Source organism: Sipha flava, unplaced genomic scaffold (assembly GCF_003268045.1).
Source record: "Sipha flava isolate LNK unplaced genomic scaffold, YSA_version1 23_pilon_pilon, whole genome shotgun sequence".
In the NCBI taxonomy this organism is placed as follows: Eukaryota; Metazoa; Arthropoda; class Insecta; order Hemiptera; family Aphididae; genus Sipha; species Sipha flava.
This window is the reverse complement of record NW_020272884.1, coordinates 412,593-435,218: the sequence shown is the minus strand read 5'-3', so window position 1 is coordinate 435,218 and position 22,626 is coordinate 412,593. Positions and strand designations below refer to the sequence as shown.

Here is a 22,626-nt window from a genome sequence, read left to right as displayed (position 1 = left end):
ATTTATTACACTTACATAATATGTCTAATACGAGTACATATTCGCACAATTTCCTCTAGTAAGCTCCGCTGTGAATATAATTTGCAAATATAAGTATCGACAAAACAATCAATACTGATAATGCTAATAATACTAATAATGGAAATTCGTAAGAAAAAAAAATAATCATATTAGATATCGTGATTCGAATGCATTCTACTCTATATTATAACAGTTGGACGCAGTAGGAATACTAGTAGGAGTGCTGCAGTCGTGAACGGTGCCCGTCAACAGTTGGTCGTCGTAAAAAATAAGGTCTACGTTACCAAGGAAGATTTCGAACAGTGCATACGCTCACTGCCATCGTTTTTCGTGCCAGCGGTGGTCGTGTTGAACACTGTATCCAGGTGATTGTGACATTTAAGTGAGATGGAAAATCGAAAATTGACTAGCGGACAGGATGAATTCGTAATGCGTCCAACACGGTGATATCGTTGTGGAAACGGGAATCAGGAGATCGGAGTGTAGCGAAAAATGCACGAGACGCACGCCTAAAATGTCGTCGAGCACGACGTACACGATTATTATATTACGCCAACTGGACGCGTGGGACAATATGGCCGTACGGTGTGATTATACGTGTAAAACGACCTCGGTCGAGTTGGGGCTGATAGGCAAATTTCGAAAACCGCCGAGCGCAGCGGACCGGCGGACGGATGATGACAAAATACGAATACCAAATAAAATAGTAATACGTGTTACCAAACACCGGGTACCGGTGTTGACCGCTTATCCCTGTACGGCCTGCGACAGGTTTTATGCGTGCGATAGTTGTTATACAGTGGTACAGTTAAATGGTAAAAAAAAAAAAAATATATTTTCCGATACGAACAATTAGTAAAAACGATTTTCAGCGAATGAATAAATGCGGATGTTCATTATTTTCATCGTGTGAAAAAAGTCATCGAAAGCGTTTTGGACCGCGTGAAGTTTGGTGAGTACATTATATATTATACGGTTAGACCGCTCCCACCCGTTGTGGTATTGTACTGTGATATACGGGCGAAAGGGGAAGACGAGAAAAACGATCGAAACGCTAAACCAATCGATCGGTGACCAGCGGTGCCGGAGAATCCAGCGGCAAACGATCGATGTTCTCCCCCGTCCCGCCGCACAATAGGCTACCATATGGCAGACGGGGCGCTAAACATTATCACGCGATCGCTGTAGTACGAAATACCACCTCACATTTCTCGCCAGAAACGATTACGGGATGGTGGTGGGGGTGGAGGACTGAGGCCGGGACACCCGTTGATCACCGTTACTTCATCGAGCTATCACGACGCAGCGGATACAGTGTCAAGATGCGCGGGAACAAATGGTACGGACCGTAAACTTCGGCTAGCGCGAACGACGCGACTTCACACTGTCACGGTCGAGGCCGACCGATTCAGACCGCCGCGATCGATTCGCCGTCATCGTAATATAATTATAAAACAAATGTTACCATGCCGCGCCGTACACCGCGGTAAGAAATAACGATGGATATCGCTTACCTGGTACATGTTCGACGATAAACGCGGCTACTGGAATTTTACATGGCGTACGTCCCCGCGAGTACTGCGACGGCGAAACGTACGTGCGGCCGGGTGCGACGTTCGACTGGATAATGTTTTGTTTTTGTTCGGCTCACGCAGCGCGTAGGCGGCAGCGGTGGCGGCGGAGCTTTCCGTGCCTCTCGACCGCCGCCGTTCCCGGCGTCCCCACCGGTCGGCCGTCACGCGCACTACATTCCTCCGGCGGCCACCGCTCCGCCCCCTCGCACGTACATACGCGCGCACGAGAAATCCTTTGCCGCCGCCGCCGCCACCGCCGCCTCTTTTCTCGTCCGCTGTAAAAGGACTTTCGCACGTCACGTGACGTACATGGTACATATACACGTTATATCAATATACATACATATTGCTTTCTTATATATATATATATATATATATATATGTGTGTGTGTGTGTGTGTGTAAAAGTGTTCGTATACATGTGTGTGTATTAAAGCGAGTAAATGTTTTTTGCCGTCGAGAAGCAAACGCGCTGGCGCAGAACGTTCATTGCGCGCGCGTGGGTGTCCGGTACATTATCAATGAACATCCCCGCCGCGCTCCGGCGCGGACCAGCCGAACGCCGCGTATCGATCAGCCGGAGGACACTTGTTGCCCCGCCGCACAATGTTCAGCATCGTTCCGGACGACGTGCACGGCGGTGGTAAAGGTCTTTACCTAAGTAATGACGGAAACGGCATAACATAAATACTATTATATATATATATATATTACTCGTATATCATAATACACATATTGCTGTTGTTATTATTACTTTAATCAAAATCGTCATTATGGTTGGTGCATTATTTGTAATGCTATAAGTCGTAAAATTAAAGATTACCTTACGTACGCTTCGTATCTTATTTAACACACGCATACACGCACCAAACGTGTGTATACCAGTAGGAGGACGGGACAGGAATATAACGTTGGTATAAATCTGGTTTAGCTATTTCCACACTGAAACGCATGCACTAAAAAGTGCATTAAAAAAGTACCCTAAAAAGTCTGTAGCCTAAACCTGTAAATGGTAATCCCGATCAACAGGATTTTGCAGCCGAACTATGGTTTTTACGTATCGTCGTGACGAAATTTAGTCAATAGGTTCTATTACGGTAGGTAAAAAAAAACATTATTAAAAATACATGATATGGATAACTCAAAAATTTTAAACGTATTGACCCTACCTGAAAAATAGTTGTAAAAAACCAGACTTTTTGATTCAACATTGAACATGAGAAGTTAATAATAAGTATTATAATGAATGGGAATGGTGATTTGATTGAAAATAAATAAACGATTACTTCTAAAATAACAAGATATTGACGAATAACAAAATGAACAAAATCTAAATTTTTTTATAAAAATGATCATTATTACATCAGAATTAATATTAAAATATGAAGTAAGAACATAAACAACATTACTAAAAATGATCATGGTAAATGTATTCTAAAATGCAAATTAAAATCGTAACATTTGGATATGTTAAAAAAACCAATCAAATTTTTATTTTTGGTAAAATGACACAAAATCCAGAAAAAAAACCATCATTATCATAATTCTAATATTTTTATACACAAGTATTTTCAGGTCCGTCGAAGAATCACAGGCAGTGGCGTATAATACGGCAATGGTTTATCTTTACACACATACTTATATTATATTATACAATGGACACAAGGCTATAAAGTTCGAATACATTTTACATATATTAAATGAACCAATATATGATAACAGAAAATAATTAAAATATCAGTTGATATAACTTAAAAAATACAACATTATGATGACATAGAGTAATTAATAATTAATAAAACACATATTAAATATAGACTAAATAAGGTAGGGTGCTCATTGCCCAAATGCATCATTCGATCAATTGCATAGTTCTTACTAGAGCTCTTAATACACGTGAATTCACGGAATTCACGTGTCACGTGTCACGTGTAAAATCCAAAATAAAAACGTATAACCTTAACTTAATACTGTACTATTAATATTTTATTAAAACTTCAAGTGTATAACATAAAATTACTAATTTTATCATTGTAAAAATGGATATATATTTTGGATAAACATGTATTTCACGTGTATTTGTGAATTCCGTGACACGTGTTTTAAGAGCTCTAGTTCTTACCATAGTATAATGGAAAGAAATTCAAAAAAGATAACATGATCTAGAAAACCGAGGTTGAACTCTAAAGTTAACTTGGGAGAATAAGGAGTACTTATATGTTATAGAGAAACACTTACGTTGATGAACTCATGTCTCGTGAGACCATCTTATTATAAATATTATATTTTAAGCTTTTTGCTTACTCAAATAAATCATTTTTCTTTAAATATATGCATAAGTCGTGAACCGTTTGAACCCGCGGCTGATGATTCTATCGGGAGTTCTGTAATAATAATAAATAAATTAACAAAAATAGTGGTTATGATAATAATATCTGTAATGGTAATAATTAGGGTTGGGATTTTAATGTCCTAAAAAAAAAATGCTTTTATAGCTTAAAAACTCCATGCGATGCCTTAATAAATACACTAAAATTTTTATTTTTAATAATTTTAGTATGAATAAAATTATATAAACTGTAATAAAAAGTTAAAAGACGGAAAAAATCATTAAATGCATTATAAAAATTACTTTAAAGGTATTCAAAAAATATATTACAAGCAGGGCACCAAAACGTTTTTAAAACGTTTAACTATTCAAAAAACGATTGAAATCGATAACAAATAATATATCGGTAAACGATAAACGATTAAAAACGGATAACGGATAACAAAACAGAAACGAAAAACGAATAAAATTAATATGGAATAACATAACAGAAAACTATAAACGATTGAAAATTAAAAGAAATTGCCATGGAAAATATTTATAACTATCAGTAAAATAGATTTGGAACATAGTTATGTTTGTAAAATTGACTGAAATTACTAGGTAATCTAAATAAAATAAATATAAAAGGATGTTTAAAACAGCAATAAATTTATCAACTAATAACATATAAATAAGCATTACCAATTATGATTTATAAATATGCTTTCTGAAATTACATCGGATGTTGTCGGCGCAGAACCTGTAGGCCTGCCTCATCAAAAATAATTTCGGTGAACACCGATGAAATATTAGAATACATCATACATAAGTTATAAATTGACAACAGAGAACATAAGAAAATTACCTAAAAACGAAAAAATTCCAAAAAATGCAAAAGAAAGCAAAATAAACTTTTTTATTCTCATTCAAAAGTACATAAATCAAATTTTTGACAAGACGAGTATCGCACAGTTAGCTTTGGAAAACAATGCAAAGTGCATCGAAATCCCAGCCTTAGTACTAATAATGATGATACCATATAAAATTAAAATTATTGTTATTTTTAAAACTATTAATATTACTATTATTGTTATTAGTATTATTGGATACTTTTCAGTATTTTCGTTACATGGAAAAATCAATGAGTAATAGAAAATTAATTTGGTTACAGATACTAACTGTACACAATTCCTGATCGAAAAAGTTCTGCTCGAAAATGTTTTATGCACGTTTATCAATCAAAAGTTTTATCACAAAAGAAGAAGAAGAAAATTTTGTAATTTAATTAAAATGAAATAATGATAAAATCAATATATTATATTTTCAGAACTTTTATTGAAAAAAAAAATTGAATTTACTTATTTTAGTACAGTTTTTCGTTATTAGCTTTTTTTCGTTATGTTCTTTATTAAGTAATGAAATATTTTTTAAATAAATACTATTCTATACAAAATCATTTAGGTAATATTAAATATCAACAAAATCTTAAGATTATATGAAACATTTTTAGAGCATTCTTTTTACTTTAAAAATTGTTCAAAAACATTTTGAAAAAAACTATTAAAATAATATTACATTATTTAATACAATACGAGATATTTCTTTTGCCTTTTCAGAATTTAACATCCATTTTCAGATCAAATTTAATTTGTTTACTTTGAGATTTGTACCTATATATAGGTATGTTATCTTTGAAATAACATACCTACTCTAATATAGTTATTTTGTTTCATAATATTGTTATCATTTTAGAACGTGCTTTTAGGTAATCTATCAAATTTACTGAATTCTATTAATATATTTAATTTTAAATATTTTATATCTATACACATTTATATACTTATATACGAGTAAACCATTCATAACATCCTAATAAAGAAGAAATCCATGATTTCGATTTGTTTATAAAACTTTGAATAACTTAAATTTAAGTTTTAAATGTAAATATAGGGTTATTTTTTTTTTCGTATGAAATATTCAATTACCATATTTACTAGATATTAACTAGCATTACAAATTAGGAGAACTATTTTTCATTGTTGTTTGTTTTACATACATAAATAACTTAGTGAATTTCGGAACAATATTAATATTATGGTTTTGTTCATAAGTTTATTATCATAATAAATTTAGACGATAAAATCAATAATACTTCAGTGTAGCACTGTAGTTTTATCTTAGACGTCGAGTTTGGTGATAAGTAATGATTTTATTGATCATATTACTTACATTAGTATACTTTTTTCTTTAAATGATTTTCCGTAAAGTGTATACAACTTCAATTAAAGTTTAATGGAACTTTTCAATACTTTGGATATTAACATGAAGGGGTTTTCAGTAGTTAAAACAAAATAATTTAACGAAGTTTGAAATTGTACGCTTATTTTCCCTTTAACATCTGCTAAAAGCTTTGTTTTAAAAATTGAAATGTCTTTACAGAATTTTAAATAAAATCCAATGACACATAAATTTGAGTGGATACCTGTGCACAAGCATGTTATGATATTCTTATTATTTTCCTTGCACCCATATAATAATATTGTTGTCTTTGATGCGAGTAGATGTAATATAATATAGAAAAATTATTTATATTCTAATTATTCTTTGTCATATTTTTATTGATTACTACTTTCCAATTCTGAAGATATTTATTGAAGTTTACTTAAATCGATACAAATATATTGTTTACATGAACTTAATAGGTGTATTTTTGTAAGATGGTTTTAATTTATCAATTATTCATTTAAATTTTAACTTACGTAAAAATATTGAATCATATATATTTTAATTATCATGTTTCTATTTATTTTACAAACTAACATTATAGTATACATAAGTAGTATGGTTTAGACAGTTCTGAAAACTTATCTTCCTTATCCTTCTGAACCACCACCGACCGATCGCGTACGTTCGCGACATATACACATATTATATCCCCCTCCACCTTCCCCCCCCAACCACAGACTACCCACCGTCACTATTGCAGACGCTGCACACACCACCGGCAGCAACGCAGCATTCTTAAGAATATTAGCCGACTAATACTTAGAAAAATATATTAAAATGTAATTTTACGCTTATACTTAATTAAAAATATACGTACCAGCTTGAGATAGGTACGGCTGTAATTAAGAAAAATACAATACAAACCAAATCACCGGATAAATAAAAATTTAACTATCGTATTATTGGATATAAAATTAAATAGTCGAATATTGTCGTCAATGTGTTTTTAGTCTCGCAATTGAATGACGTTAGCGGCACGCAGAGATTGTTCATATGCATCCGTCGCCTTGTTACAAAAATCATTGCCTTCGTGGAGAACATTATTCATTGTATCTTCTATAAAAAATCTTATAAAGGTATAGGTTATAAATGGGGATAATGTACTTTAAGAAATTACCATACCAGAAAAATAATTATTTTCATTATATTCATTTGGAGTGTAAATGACGGTGGAACAATTTTGTAGTAGTGGGTGGGATGTAATAGCAAAATTAATATCTTCCATGGAAATCATGATAGGTGAATCTAAACTTAATTCATCCACTCAAATCAAGTTTGGTGAACGAGGTGATGCAAGTGAGTCGTATCCACTGTTATAGTATTGTGTCTAAATTATTTTAATTTAAATAAACATATTTCAATGATAATTTTTTTGTTATCAATCGAACTTACCATATCTCCAAACATTTCTCCTAATTGATTATCACACAAATCATTAACATCGTTTGGTGAGATACTCATCTTAAAAATATATTAAAAATAAAGCAAAAGTTTAATTACTGTGAAAACACGGAGTGAGTATATATGGGTATGTTATGTTGAATACGAGACTAAAAACACATTGACGACAATATTCGACTATTTAATTTTATATCCAATAATACGATAGTTAAATTTTTATTTATCCGGTGATTTGGTTTGTATTGTATTTTTCTTAATTACAGCCGTACCTATCTCAAGCTGGTACGTATATTTTTAATTAAGTATAAGCGTAAAATCACATTTTAATATATTTTTCTAAGTATTAGTCGGCTAATATTCTTAAGAACGCTGCGTTGCTGCCGGTGGTGTGTGCAGCGTCTGTAGTAGTGGTGGTGGGAGTCTGTGGTAGTAGGGGGGCGAAAGTGGTGGGGAGATAATGTGTGTGTGTGTCACTCACGTACGCGATCGGACGGCAGCGGTTCAAAAGGATAAGGAGGATAAAGTTTCAGAACTGTCCAAATCATACTGCTTACATAATTTGTTTAACAATATCGTCTGAGAGGTTGAATGCTATGAGTAAGAAATTCCTATTTAAAAGCAGTCAATCTATCAAGTCATAATTTTAAGCATTTCATCTTTTAAAAAAATTTACCGATACATTTTAATTAAGAAATTATTAAATTTAAGTTTATCAATTTAAAATAATTAAATTAATTAAATTTAATTTTAAATCACTGACAAACCAATTAAATTATTTTATTTACAATATTTTCAATTAACATAATGAACATAAGAGATTCTATATTAATATAATTCAAAAAATACTTATAAAAAATGAATCGCTGTAATTTTATTAAAAATATGTGTACGATATTAAGTCTAAAAAATTTAGATTATCTGATAAAATAATTGTAATTGATCTTGATGTTAATTATATTTATATTATTAAAAAAATATAATATATCTCAAAAAAAATGAAAAATGTTTTTACCATCTGGTCTATAAACTAAAATGCACTTAGTCTCATGTACGGTATTTTCTAATTATTTAAAGTTTAAATTCTCTGGTGACATTCTAGTGACACTAAGTTCAAAATCTGAAGCAATTTATAAAAAAAATACTTAGAGTACTTAAGAGTACTTAGAATTATGGTTTTAAACTTTTATACATAGTGAAAGAATACTGGAAACAGTTCACATTGTTAATTAAAAAGGAATTACATTGTGTGCGACATTTTGCCTAAACATATATTTGAATTCAAATTGAAAATTATTATTGTTATAAAATTATTATTGAAAATATTTTTACTTACTAAGGAATACAAATAGCTGAACTAATTCTAAAGTTTTTGTATTTTTTTACTTACTTTCATGTAAACAATGTATAAGTTGATAATGTTATTTCATAAACTTCGATTTTTTTTTTTTTTTAATTCACTTAAATGTTTGACCTCCAAAATTATGCAGCTATCAATTTATTTAATCCTTGAAAATGTACATAGGTTTTTTATATATGAAACTTACAATTTACATAAAATTTCAAAAATATTCAAGTGAAAATATATAGTTATAAAAATGTTAAAATTTTTTTTTTCACTAATTAAAAACCTTAATTTTCAAGAAATTATTATAAAAACACTAGTATGATGTATATATTTTACTGGATATTTATCAATACCTATAGGTATTTCATTTCACTGTAAAATATAATTATCGATTATTACATTAAATTAAAATGTCACAACAATTATACTTCATTAACTGCATTTTATAAGTTAAATATTGTTCCGTTATCAATTTTTAGTTCGAAAACTTAATAAATTTAATATAGTTTTACTTAGAAAATTTTTACTTAAAAAGATAAAATTATAAGGCTTATATGACTGCGTCATAATTATATGTAGTTTGAAAAAAAGTATTGTAAGAGGTGTGAACATCTAATAATATAACATGTTAAATAAATAATGACAGAAATAAATAAAAATAGCCATAAAGACTTAAAAAAATTCAACTACGGTTAAGAACTATGGATAACATTAACAAATAGATCAAATTATCGAATATGCAAAATAATTGCATTAAGGACTGAAGTATAGATTTTTAATATATATTATAAAATTAATATCTAATTTACTATGTATATAATTATACTAAAGTGTATAAATATACCAAGTATACATAATATGTGTTGATTTAATAACGCTATTATAAATTCAAATAAATTAATATAAATATTTGACAAATTGAAATGCTGTTAAAGTAACTTAGAAGTAAAAATAGCAGTGGCGAAGCGTCATAGGAGAAAATGAGACAATGTCTACCCACTTTTAAAACGAATACATAATTTGGTTTTATTATATTTTATTTATTTTTATATAATATATATTTCAATATTTATCATAGTTTTACTTTTGTGCCATACCGTATTAGTATTCTTACAATAGATTAGTTGTGGACCGTACACGTGAGCTGTCGTTCATTGTGGCGTAGTGGTTAATTCTATAAACATCCAAATACAGATATAAAAATTAATATTATGAGACGACGCATTGCAGCGTCTCGTTCTTTCAGCTTTTTTTCAGGGAAAATAGGTTATTGAGTGGGGATTATCATTGCGCTATGAGACATATCTCGCGTTCATATTTATTATTTCATTTTAATATACATTATTATTTGAGCTGACCTTAACTGGTTGGCTCAGTCTAGTCCTCCAGATTGGGGGTTTGGCGACGGGCTAACAACCCGTCACTGTAAAAAAACAACTTTGTTCAGGACACAAACACAATGCCTCGGATTAGTGGATTACAGGACTCTAGACTGGAAAATTGGAAATCGGCTCTACGTTTTGGTACTTGAAATATACGGACTTAATTTAAACTTGGCGCATTTGGAACATTGGTAGATGAGTTGGAGAAGTATAGACTTGGAATTGTTGCACTATAAGAATTAAGATGGAATGAAACTGGATCAATGCAATTAAAAAATACTACACTCTTGTATGGAGCACGTGATAATAGGCGACTTGGAGAGAGCGGTTTCGCTGTAAACAAAGCATTCCTCAACTCGGTAAAAGATTTTAAAGTAATAAGTCCTAGAATGACTGTGCTGATGATAGCAGCCAGATGGTTCAATATAGCATTTTGCTATATACATGCTCCAATGGAGGAAAAGAAGGAAGTAGAGAAAGATGAATTTTACTCATTACTTAATAATGTCTTGAATGACATACCAGCAAATTGCATTCAAATTATTCTAGGAGATTTCAACGCAAAAATTGGGAAAGAAAATTACTTTAGACCTATAATAGGTATTCATGACTTACATGAAGTATCGAATGACAATGGATGTAGATAAGTAGCTCTTGTCACGGAAAGAAACCTTAGAATAAAAGGCACTATGCTTAAACATAAAAATGTTCATAAAGGTACGAGGAGGTCCCCTAACGGACTATATGTCAATCAAATAGATCATGTGTTGGTAAACTCAAGATTTACAAACACAGTGATAGACGTTAAAAATGCACGAGGAGTTGAATGTAATACAGACCATATATTTTCCCAACGCTATCAATTATATTGTTAATATTGATTTTTTGTATCAGCTGATATACCATTAATATGATATTTACGTATGTGAAAAATGTTTGTGAAATAAAAAATAAATAATTCTTGAATTTTTTTTTTGTATATATATATATATATATGTAATTAGATTTAAAATTTAAGTACAGTATTTCAATATTTAATTCAAATTTAACTAAATTTATTTCATTTGGTGGAAAAGTGAATTGGCAGAAAAGGGAAAGGTACAATTTTGGTAGAAAGGGGAATTAACCAATTTAGTGCTTGGCCGAAAAGAGATAGGTACACTTTTGGTGAAAACCAACCATGTTCCTATTTTTATCCCTAAGGAAAAGTTAAACGTACATTCGTCGAAATAACTTCATAAATTACCATATTTTATTAGTTTCAACCTGAAGAAGTAATTTATTAAGGTGCTTCAATATATATATGTATTTTCAATTAATTATAACATAGACTAACACGATATAAAAATTAATCGTGAAACAATTGAATAAACATTTCACGTTCAAATATAAAAATAGTTCTTATTAATTACAAATATATGAATCAATTATTTTTGGTACCTACTTTATACGAGAAAATGCATTAATATAGATATTAAAATTTCATAAGCCCTCGCTTACTTATCATACTTAGTTTAATTAATTCTTTAAGGACCAAAAATAATAAAACTAATTTTAAATTATTTTTAGCTCAAAATATTTCAAATTTTATTACATTTTTCTTATTATTTATAAAATTATATTTGTTTTCTTGAGGCTACAATAAATATTGTAAACAAATTTCCAGTTTGTTTTTTAGCATATTTTAACTTTTTTTTTTTTTTACTTTCCACGGTATTCACAGAACTAATCATAACATATGTGTCGTACAAGTTAATCATAGCATAAAACTATTACAATCTATATTATATTTTTCTTTGATGAAGAACTCAGTTTGAGGAAAAATATTATGATCGTATTCAAAATGATAGTAAATTTGTGGATTTAAATGAAACAATGCGCATGCGTAGTATGTATGTGGTTTTGCATTTTGTTAAATGCTCTTTTTAGTTATTCAATTAAAAAATTATTAATTTAAAAATGTACAGCATATTGAAAAATTCAGTTTATTTTAGTACTATGTATTATATAAATGGAAATGACGACGAACCGCATAAAACGATTTCCTACGCATAGAACGACGTTGGATAATCATCTGCAATAATATTTTCCTGGAAAATAAATAATGCTTTTATTACCAAGGGCATAAATTTAGTAGTTCGTGAACTCTAGTTTCCGACTGGATAATACGCTATACTTAGCTTACCCATCAGTATCACTTTAATCCAATTCATATTGGCGGTGGTCGCCAGTCGAGTATGTACAGATGGCGTGGATTCGGCGCACACGAACCTGTTGCTTACCACCCCTATGACGTTCAATCTCCCTGTTGCCGGATCGGACCATAGGAGCGGACCGCCTGAGTCCACCTGACAATTGTTGACTTTGGAAATATACGTGCACAGCTGATTATGTTCGATCTCGTTCCTGGACGTGCCGGCACATCGAGACATCGGGGCCACCTTCATGTGCGATTTCTTCAGTGAATTGGAGCCGTCAAAACGCACCGACCCCCAGCCTGGCAAGAGTGCACATTAAATATACATACGTACATTATTATACCGGTGACATATCGAAAACCAACAGTGGTTCTTAAGACAATAACAGATTTTCGACCGGGACATAATCGAAAAATATAATTGTGTCGGGGGACCTTGTTTTCAAAACGATTAAGCGTATGCTGTTTACGATTCGGCATTAATATGATCAGGGCTTAAGTTCCACAGTATTCACTAATTATAATACATTGATAAACTGAGTGGAGTAATCTTTATATAGTTTTTATGTTATAACAATTTTAAATATAAATTTTTTTAGAATTTTAATCAAAAAGACTAAGACCTATTTCTCCAATTCTTTGGGCTATTTTTAATTTCTATGATTTTATGTTTATCTTTATAATTTCATTAACCTCATAATATAAAGATTGAAGAAAAAATCTTAAATAGAATAAATAAATCCTCATAGTTCTGTTTCAATATATTTATATTGTAAATGTATTGTAAATGTATTGATCCAAAAGTGATTAATTAATAAATATTTTTAAATTGTAAATAAAAGAAAACGTATTTATTTTTAATAAATCTGTTTTTTTTTTTTTTTGCTATTTTACATGTTTTTATAGTATTTAATCCACGTATATTTTAAGAACTGTAAAATCATTGAATAACGCATATTTCAGTTATTTTTAGTGATACACTCGTAAAATTCGAGTCCTGTTTATTATTCTGTTTTAAAATGAGCCCAGCTAACTGCAGTATTAATGAAAATACATTCGATTTTTCGAATCCGATAGAGCCAATTTGGATTTTCGTATAAAAAATACTCGCATTTAGACATTTAAAATGGTTACAAACTTACCGAGAACATTGACGGTGCTGCCGACGAAATCATTATTGACATACTTGAAGGGTAAACAAGCCGGTCCTACCTTGGATGAGAAAGGAATCCCTTTAAACGTCTCTACGATGGCCAAATCGTGCGCGACGGATAGCGAGTTATACATCGGATGGATATAGATTTCGCTGATCTCCATCAGTATTGACGGATCGATGTTGCCACCTGAAATCAGTACACGTTTATACAATAATGTCATCTAAGTTTCAATGGGTTTCAATAAGTCACTATAACGCAATGCGTATACCTTGTCTGTTATTATTTTTTATTGAAACACCCGTACTTAAACGTATTTTCGTTTTTAAGGGTAACTAAATGACTAAATGTAAGATTCATGACCAAAACCAAAACCTCATCCATGCCTGATATGTATTTATTTTATTTTATTTTATCAAAAAAACTCTACCTGCTCTTACAGTGTAGTGTTTCTTACAATTTCGTCATGCATAATACAATTCATAAAGTAATACATTTTTACAAGAAATCGTTAGTTAAAAAGAGACAGGTTTATGTTGTTTTCAAAAAAAATATATTCTATGAAACTATGGTCTGCTGGGATTCATCCATCATTAATTTTAAATTTTATACTGTTGTATTAAAGGGATACAATCATGCATATATAAAAAGTTTAAAAATTAAATGAAGTGACTGAAGGTTGAGGAATTTGTAGCCCCATCTTAATCCCATGTTGTTAAAATATAAATTAATTTGTAGAAAAACTTTATTTTATGAGCTAATAGCTATTGCTTATTTTATAATTTATTCCAATACTTGAGAATTCTATATATTTACATTGGCTTGAAAATATTTCAAATAAAACTAATTTATACGGATATTGTAATAAATTGTCTGTTATAAATTAAAATATGATACCGGATATCATGTAATCATAATTATAATGCCTATAGTTAAGTAATGACGTGTGTGAGAGCAAAACTTTGAAATTGTATATTATGTGTCGGGTAATAATTTACTTTGGTAAATAACACCATATGTATTATTAATTTAAAATAAATTAATCCATATTAGACCATATAGTATATAATATATTGGATAACAATAATCGTTAAAAACGTTGAATAGGTTTTTGAAAGCTAAAATTTTATAAAAACTAATTATTTTCTTAATAATATTCACACGATTCATGTATTTGGTGGGACACAATAGGTAAAAAACGAGTTTTATTTTTAAATTAAGTAATGCATTTACGTGGAATAAATGAAAATGAAAATATACAATTCCCGTTTTTAACTATATAATTGATTATAAATTATTATATTATGACCAAATCATAAAATATTACAAAAATCGCATAATATGCAATGCATAAATAAAAGCATACATAAAATATTTTGCATATTTTATGTATTAAATACTGAATTAAATTATGTAACATAGAAATGCAATAAACTGAATTATACATAAAATTGAATTTTGATAATATGCTTGCAGACTTACGGTGTAAAAATTAATTTCTAGATTCATTTTATTCAAAGAATTTTTTTATAAAACTCCATTGTTGTAAATTTCATTAAAAACATAAATTAAAAATAAGTTTTTGTTTATGGGTTTATATGAGTTCCTAAAAAATATAAATGTTAGAAAATGAATCAATTAATTACTTTGTCGGATTCCAATATAATTCATTACAGTAATATAACTTTTATAATTAAACTATTGATTGAAATCGTATAATTACCAAAAAATTTATTTGTCAACATAGTTATTATTTTGTTTATAAATCTATTTTTAGTGAAAGAGTAAAAATAATTTTCACCTAAGTCTCCTATTACCACTTTTTTGTTAATTACTTAAAGGAATTTAAAAATCAAGAACAATACCGTACACAATTCATTAAATAAATGTAAATATATGTTTACACCTAAGAAAATAAATGTATATATTGTAGCAATTGAATCGCATAGAATCAATAAAATATTCTGTATAAGACAATAGTACCTATCTATAAGGAATGAATAAAATGATTACCCAATATTATAAACTTTATGTTCTTCTTGGTCTGTTATGATATCCATTTCACTATTTTATTTTATGTTATAATAACAACATTTTATAAACAAATACTTTTGATGTGTTTATATAAGTGTCAAGATATATATTTTCATTAAAAAATTAAAAAATATCCAAATCCCAAATGGCATAAAAAGTTTATACCATAAACTATTTTGATAAAATAGAGATTGGATATAAAATATGAGTAAGTTAATTAAATATAACTATTCTAGTGTGTAACTTTACTTTATTAGTAACGTTAAAAATTTATTTTTCAATTAATAATTAATATTTTTTAAATATTTTATTTGCACATATTTCAGATAACTTAAGATATTAAAAAATTCAAATATAAAAGGTTTTCAAGTTATTAATGAATTTACAAAAAAAAGAAAAAAAAATTATAAATTAATTTTTTATTAATAACTTTAATAATATATTAAATAACTGTTAAATAAAGGATAAATGTTTTATGACCATAAAACCCTAAAATAATAAATAAATAATTAGGTATATGGTACATAAGTAATTTTTAGATATTTTCATGATATATTAATTGAGCTAATCAGGATAGTTGTACATTTGATGATCAAACAATTTTAATTTGTATAACAAATAGAAAATATTATAAAAATCACCCCGTTTTATTATAATAAAATGGTTTATTTTATGCTGTTAAAAATATTAAAATTCAATTTGTTTTTTAACTTTTTTATTATTTTATAAAAAAATTAAATTTTGTGGTCAATAAAATACATCAATAAAACTTAAAACAATAAAGTATCATAGCACTTTTATTATTTGAAACTTATTTGAAACGATCTAGAGAATTTTTTTCCGAAAAAGGTACTTATTCAAAAGATTTTATCTAAAAACTATCTAAAATTTATCTATTTATTCTTTTTTATCTAAAGTTTTATTTCATGAAGATTTAGTATCGATGTGGTGGATAAAGGGTGGACGCGCGTTCGCCATGGAGTCATACTTTTCAAGTAGCTATTCATTCATCGACATATAATGTACATTTAAAAATCATTTTAATATTACCTCCGTAGATCGTATTCCTGATTGGAAATTTATTCTTTTATATGTGGACAATTTTGTTGGAACCGGTAATGTACAAAAAAAAAAAAAAAACCATTGATGTTCAAGAACCATCAGGACACCTAAAAATATTGATGAATTTTGCGATGAATGGTTAGACCAAAGGTTCCCAGGCCATAGTACACAGAAGGCTCGTAGATGATACGCGAAGACATTTTTTGAAAGAATTTTTTATTATTATTATTGGCATTCAATATTATTTAGTTTAGTTTATTTGATATTAACTAATTTTATAAATATCAATGACATGGAGTTTGTAATTGTAGCAATTTAGATTTTAGAATTTTAGATAATGATAATCTCTATAACATTATTGATAAAGCATATGCTTATGGCCTTAAAGTTGAAGTTTTTTATAATATATTTTGTATTATATAGTTATGGCTATTATGGCTATTCAATTGATGATAACGATTTTTGTATAATATACGAACGAAATATCAATTAGTTATTTTAGTGTGTTGCTATACGTTCTATATGAAACGATCTGTAGTTTAGTAGTGTTTTATTTTACAAAAATTTTATTTTAAATATAATTAGTACGTAAAATTTGATTATTATAAAAATTTTAATTTTAACTTAAACATTTAACTAAAAATTAAGATTTTTTTACTTTCATAAATATCAAATAATAAACAATATTAAGAAATGAATGAATAATAAAAATATACGTTCTTATACTATTTGTGCTATTCATTTTTAAGATATGATAGTTTCCCTGCTAAAACTGTATTTATATTTCGGTATATTTATATTTACTCATGGGTGACTATACAGTTAGTATTTTATTATCAGTTCTCATCAAGCCTTATTTTTTAGTGAACATTGATACTAAGTGTTTGGTCCAAAATTGGAAGTGTGCATAACGGGTTCGAGAAGTGTGTACCTACTAAATACTAATAAATAACACTACTATAGAGTGACGAGGTCTTAAATATATCTATTAAATTTTAAATTATTTATCCTACATTAAAATAAATAATTTTTAAATAGTTTTCAGATTTATACCAGACCAAATTGCAATGTGTAATTTTATTGATAAAAAATAACTATTACCTAATTATTACTGACATTGTACTAGAACAGGGATGGCAAATCTATGGCACGCGAAAATTTTTACTTATATATATTGTATAATACATAATATTATAGGACCTATAATATAATAATATAATATAATATAAATAATTAAAAAACCAATATTATTATAATAATTATTATTATTATGTACCTAAATTAACCTTTTTATACTAATACATTAATTATACAATCAAATTATAATATAACAAAATATAATATTTTTAATATTTTTTTCATGGCATGCTCTATATATATATATATAAAAAAAAAAGTAATTTTGGGCTCTGTATCATATTATTGTACATTAAAAATTTGTAGTACGAATTTTTATAAAAAGTAGGCGTCAAATTTTGTTTTTTATTATTTATGTCATATTACGAAAATTCATAAATTTAAGCATATATTTGAAAATCGCCCTCAATAAAATTGTCTAGGGATGCCACTAGTTCACCTTCTAATGACACCCTGAAACATGTACCACGAACCAACGAATTTCGCATAACTTATTATACTCACTTTCAACTATAATATCTGATCATTTATTTGGGTTACTCAGTCCCTCGTGGTTTTATAATTATGGTAATAATGAGAAATACGTTTCTTTGGATCGGTTATCCATTCCACAGGGGAAATGTTCAAACACTCGATCAAACCCGTAAGGTGCGGAATTCACTGTATTCCAGTATTTTACGATACATCTTGCGTGCACTATAGCCACGCCACATCCAAGTAACGCACGTATAATTATTATACGATGTGATGCGTTATAACACAATAGGTACAAAGTAAATCACTGATCATACGAGCGAACAATGCGATAGTATGCACTTACCATGGTTGATAAAGTCGTGGTCACCAACCAAAAGTATTATCTGAAACGGATTCACGTCGGTCATACAGTGCGCTGCAGTCAACACGTGATGTTTTCCGATAATTACAGCCCCGCAAAATAGCTTGGCCGTCTGCTCGTTTACCAGCGAAGCCATTAGCGGAAACTCATTCACGCCAGCCGTATTTCCGTTTAAAACTACGTCCTGCGAACATTCGAAAACAATTTTCATCGCCATAATTATTACCGTGATAATTATTTCTTTGGTTGATCGTATTATAATAAATTCATTAGGTGTTATAAACGATTGATTTTTAGATAGATAACTAAAAAATTTCCGTCTATCAATACTTCAACAAATCCAATGGATTTCTAGTGAAAGACTATTTTAGTTAAGAAATAAACGTGTTAAGTATTTATTTTCACGATATTTTTCAATCGAGCATATAGAATTGGGCAATAATGTTCGCAAAGTATATGGTTTATTTTATCTTATTGATTAATTTTGAGTATTTTCACATATTTTTTTATATATTATTACAAAAATAATATATGATAAAATATTATACGCCATTAAAGTGCTTTCGGTATTTAACTATAACATACATATTATGGTGTTTTTATCATTGAAATTCGAAATATTTAATATTCGCAATATCAAAGTTCACTAAATATTCTAAAACCACAGCTCGGCGACATAAACTTAACCATGTATAACGTGAAGTATATTGAACATCGCCATTATCAGTCAATTCATCGTGGGCGTACATCAAACTGATGTCAAATTGAAACATAGACATATTTGTTAAAAACCTTTGCTGTGCAGTTTCAACCTCCCGCGAAATTTATTTAAACGCAAATTATTTTTTAACGAAATATTATCTATTGACAACGTTGCCTATTTTTCGATTGTGACTCTACTACTCACATCTCATTGCCCGACGTTAATCGTGTACATTACGAAGATATTACCTGATAGTGTTCTCCACACTCGCAAAACTGTGAAGATTTCGACGTCTCCGGTATCCTATAGTCCATGCGTTTTGCGCCTAACGAGCACATGAAACTTCCACCGTTGCTTTGGCGTTTCGCCACAAACATAATGTTCATCTTGTTGGTGCGGCTGATTGCCGTGAATGACTTGGGGCCGCAGTGCCTGACGCCGTCCGCGAAGTTTTCATCGCCCACCCGGGATACGATCAACGCATCTGAATTGCAAAACGAACTCTAAGAAGTATAAAAATACGTGTGAGAACATTGCAGTAAAATTAACGTGTTCACGCAGACTAATAACACTGATGTCGTACGCGTTTTCAGATGAAATAAAGAAAATTCATAATCCCTAGAGACTTTTGGTTAATTACAGTGATTTTCGACCTTTATATATCCGCATGCCATTTGCATATTTTGAAATTTTTCACATACTATCATACATAACCAAAAATCATTTTTTTCTTTTTATTTACGATTGAAGAAAATATAATCTTACATGAATTGAGTTTTTTGTAATTCAAACTACATAATACTAATAATATACACATTTAATAGACAAAATGTAAAAAAAATGTACACATTTAATTATGTATGTATTATTATGATTAATAATGATAAATAATTTTATGAAACTGTTGATGTCGAATCGAATGAACAATAACATCTATATTAGATAAGCCTAGAAAATATTGATTATTAATAATAATATTACAATAAAAATTGTAACAAACACTTTCTGGGTATACATTTATGCATTTACGAGTTTTCTGCGTACCACAGGTTGAGAACCGTTAGTATAATAAATTTTCATGCAGTACACAATGAAACTATACAATTATTTGATTTTTTTTTTTTTGGAAACTCTTGGATTTCAGACTCCAGAAAGTCCAAACTAAACCTACTCCTAACAAAAACTTTCTATAATGTTCGGCGATTATTATCATAAGAATTGTTGGTATGGACAAACAACTTTGTAGGTATACGACGAATGATAATGAGTTGACAAGTTGAGCACAGATGAAAGAACGAAACACGATTCCATATTTATCGCAAAGCAATATAAAAATTCAACGGCTTAAAATTGTTTATTTACTTCAAAACGGGAGTATCATTTGAGGGGAGGGGAAGACTATGACAAATGCCCCACTCTGAGAAGTTTAAAAAGTCGGCAATTCTTTGTCCGATGATCAAATGCTAAAATCGGTAAACAGTTAATTTCTATTTACTATTTTGTACCCAGAAATCAGATAATATTCTCTTTTAAATACACGTTTACGGTTTATTAAAAGTTAGTAAACACTGGCTCCTCTCCGGTTTATGACAATCGTTATTACATATCTATTATATAAATTTTATTTTAGGTATATTATGTATTTTTATATATGTGATATTTATAAAACAGTTTTCGCGATACCGATACCATAAATATTGAGTTCATAATCAATAAAAAACTGTTAAAATCGTTTCTATTCACCTCAAACCACGGTACATATTTGAGATACAATTTTATGTGTTCATAAATAAGTTCTGTAAAATATTAAATATACAAATGATAAAATTATAAGTATTTATTTAATTAGATTTATATAATTATTCCGTTAAACCTATTGATAGGTAACTTATAGCCTATAGGACGAGTAAATAGATGAATGTTTTACTATCTTTAATGTAATTATTTAATCGGGGAAATTGAAACGTTTCACGTTCTTTGTTTATCATCGTGACATCATTATTCATTACTAATCATTACATGTTTTGTTTCGAACAAATATTTTATTGATGGAGTCTATCGTCCATAAATATTAAATATTTAAATATATAGGTAACCATAACTTTTTAAATATTACGAAGTCGACAAATTCAATCAGTTGCCCCACCCTTTCAAAAGTTGAAACGACGCCCCTGCGTTCCAACCTACGTTCCGATTCAACCTGCGCTCAACACTGTTTACCGGCGACTCGACACGGTCGAGTTTAAAGTACAACATTTCTTTTGCAATCGTTAAAGGTGCAACGCACAGCGCATTGCACTATTACCGATCACGCGTCGCACGGTTGTTGATACGTGACCGCGGACGGCGCATCGCGTCCGGTCGTACCTCGGGCAAATCGAACTCGTGACAGTCCAACACGAGCCGGTCCAGGGGCGACGGCGTCTTGGCGAACCACCGGCACTCCCAGTCGCGCTGGTCCGCCTGGTACGCGCTCGGGTAGTCGGGCGAGTACAGGTAGTACGACCGGTTACCGGGCTCGACGATCTGGTAGAACTGGCACAGGCCACCGTCCGCACGGTAATAGTCGTCCGGATCGTTTTGGTCCGGGACGGCGTCCGACGGTGACGAGCACCAGACCAGGTTCTTGGACAGGAGCAGCAGCGGCAACAGCGGCGGGAACGGCGAACGGGCGCGCGTCATTTTCGCGCCGGTTGATCCGTCGACGGTCGGGCCGGGCACGGTGCGATCCGGTGGTCACGACGAACTGCTGTTACGCGGCGATTGAAGTCCGATCGGATCGAGCGTCGAACGTACGTATCTGGCCGGCGCGCGGCACCGGGGTTACGAAGTGCGGAGTGACGTCCGCGACGGGTACGCGCGCGTTGATTGGACGCGGTCCTCGAGTGGTGCCGTTCGCGCGAACCGGGTGTCACGGCGTACGCGACGGCGGTGCGGGCAAGGGGAGCAAGTCGTACACGGCCGACCGACGATAACGCGCGTGTCACATCGCGCGCTATTAGTGTACACGAGACGTGCGCGGTCCCCCATCGGTCGGTCGACTGATATACGACGCGTGTAACGTTTAAATACGATTTGCATAACGGAAACGGGTCGTAATTCAAATTTCCGTCGCGCAGATAGATAACTCCAAATGATGCGCGCAAAGTAACCGCGTACAATACACGCGCAAAGTAACCGCG

The 22,626-nt window shown here is 30.6% G+C and overlaps 3 protein-coding genes across 5 annotated transcripts in view; 1 reads left to right on the top strand and 2 right to left on the bottom strand.

Annotated features, from left to right (window-relative positions):
- LOC112684025 (receptor-type tyrosine-protein phosphatase N2) overlaps positions 1-1,661 on the bottom strand; it is a 70,813-nt gene extending 69,152 nt beyond the window's left edge. For all 3 annotated transcript variants that reach the window (XM_025555323.1, XM_025555324.1, XM_025555325.1), the window contains exon 1: positions 1,536-1,661. The gene's annotated coding sequence lies outside the window, so the exon portion shown is untranslated. The remainder of the gene's footprint in view (positions 1-1,535) is intronic.
- Positions 1,662-10,396: 8,735 nt separating this feature from the next.
- On the top strand, positions 10,397-10,966 carry LOC112684042 (craniofacial development protein 2-like). The gene is made up of 2 exons (XM_025555340.1): positions 10,397-10,460; positions 10,557-10,966. Exons 1-2 carry the CDS (start codon positions 10,397-10,399, stop codon positions 10,964-10,966), a joined length of 474 nt encoding a protein of 157 aa, XP_025411125.1.
- A 1,319-nt stretch (positions 10,967-12,285) lies between these two features.
- LOC112684052 (venom serine protease-like) lies at positions 12,286-22,471 on the bottom strand. Its single transcript, XM_025555349.1, has 6 exons — positions 21,812-22,471; positions 19,693-19,947; positions 18,724-18,925; positions 13,659-13,859; positions 12,505-12,816; positions 12,286-12,409 (listed from the first exon to the last, which is right to left on the bottom strand). Exons 1-6 carry the CDS (start codon positions 22,124-22,126, stop codon positions 12,390-12,392), a joined length of 1,305 nt encoding a protein of 434 aa, XP_025411134.1. The 5' UTR covers positions 22,127-22,471; the 3' UTR covers positions 12,286-12,389.
- Between the last annotated feature and the right edge of the window lie 155 nt (positions 22,472-22,626).

Bases quoted from the DNA above. Each gene is read 5' to 3' on its own strand.
- LOC112684052 (XM_025555349.1), bottom strand. From the start codon at position 22,126: ATGACGCGCGCCCGTTCGCCGTTCCCGCCGCTGTTGCCGCTGCTGCTC. The intron at 19,948-21,811 runs GTACGACCGGAC...TATACTTCTTAG, and splicing joins ACGAGTTCGATTTGCCCGAG to AGTTCGTTTTGCAATTCAGA. The intron at 13,860-18,723 runs GTAAGTGCATAC...TACTGATTTCAG, and splicing joins CCACGACTTTATCAACCATG to GTGGCAACATCGATCCGTCA.
- LOC112684042 (XM_025555340.1), top strand. From the start codon at position 10,397: ATGCCTCGGATTAGTGGATTACAGGACTCTAGACTGGAAAATTGGAAA. The intron at 10,461-10,556 runs GTACTTGAAATA...TTGCACTATAAG, and splicing joins GAAATCGGCTCTACGTTTTG to AATTAAGATGGAATGAAACT.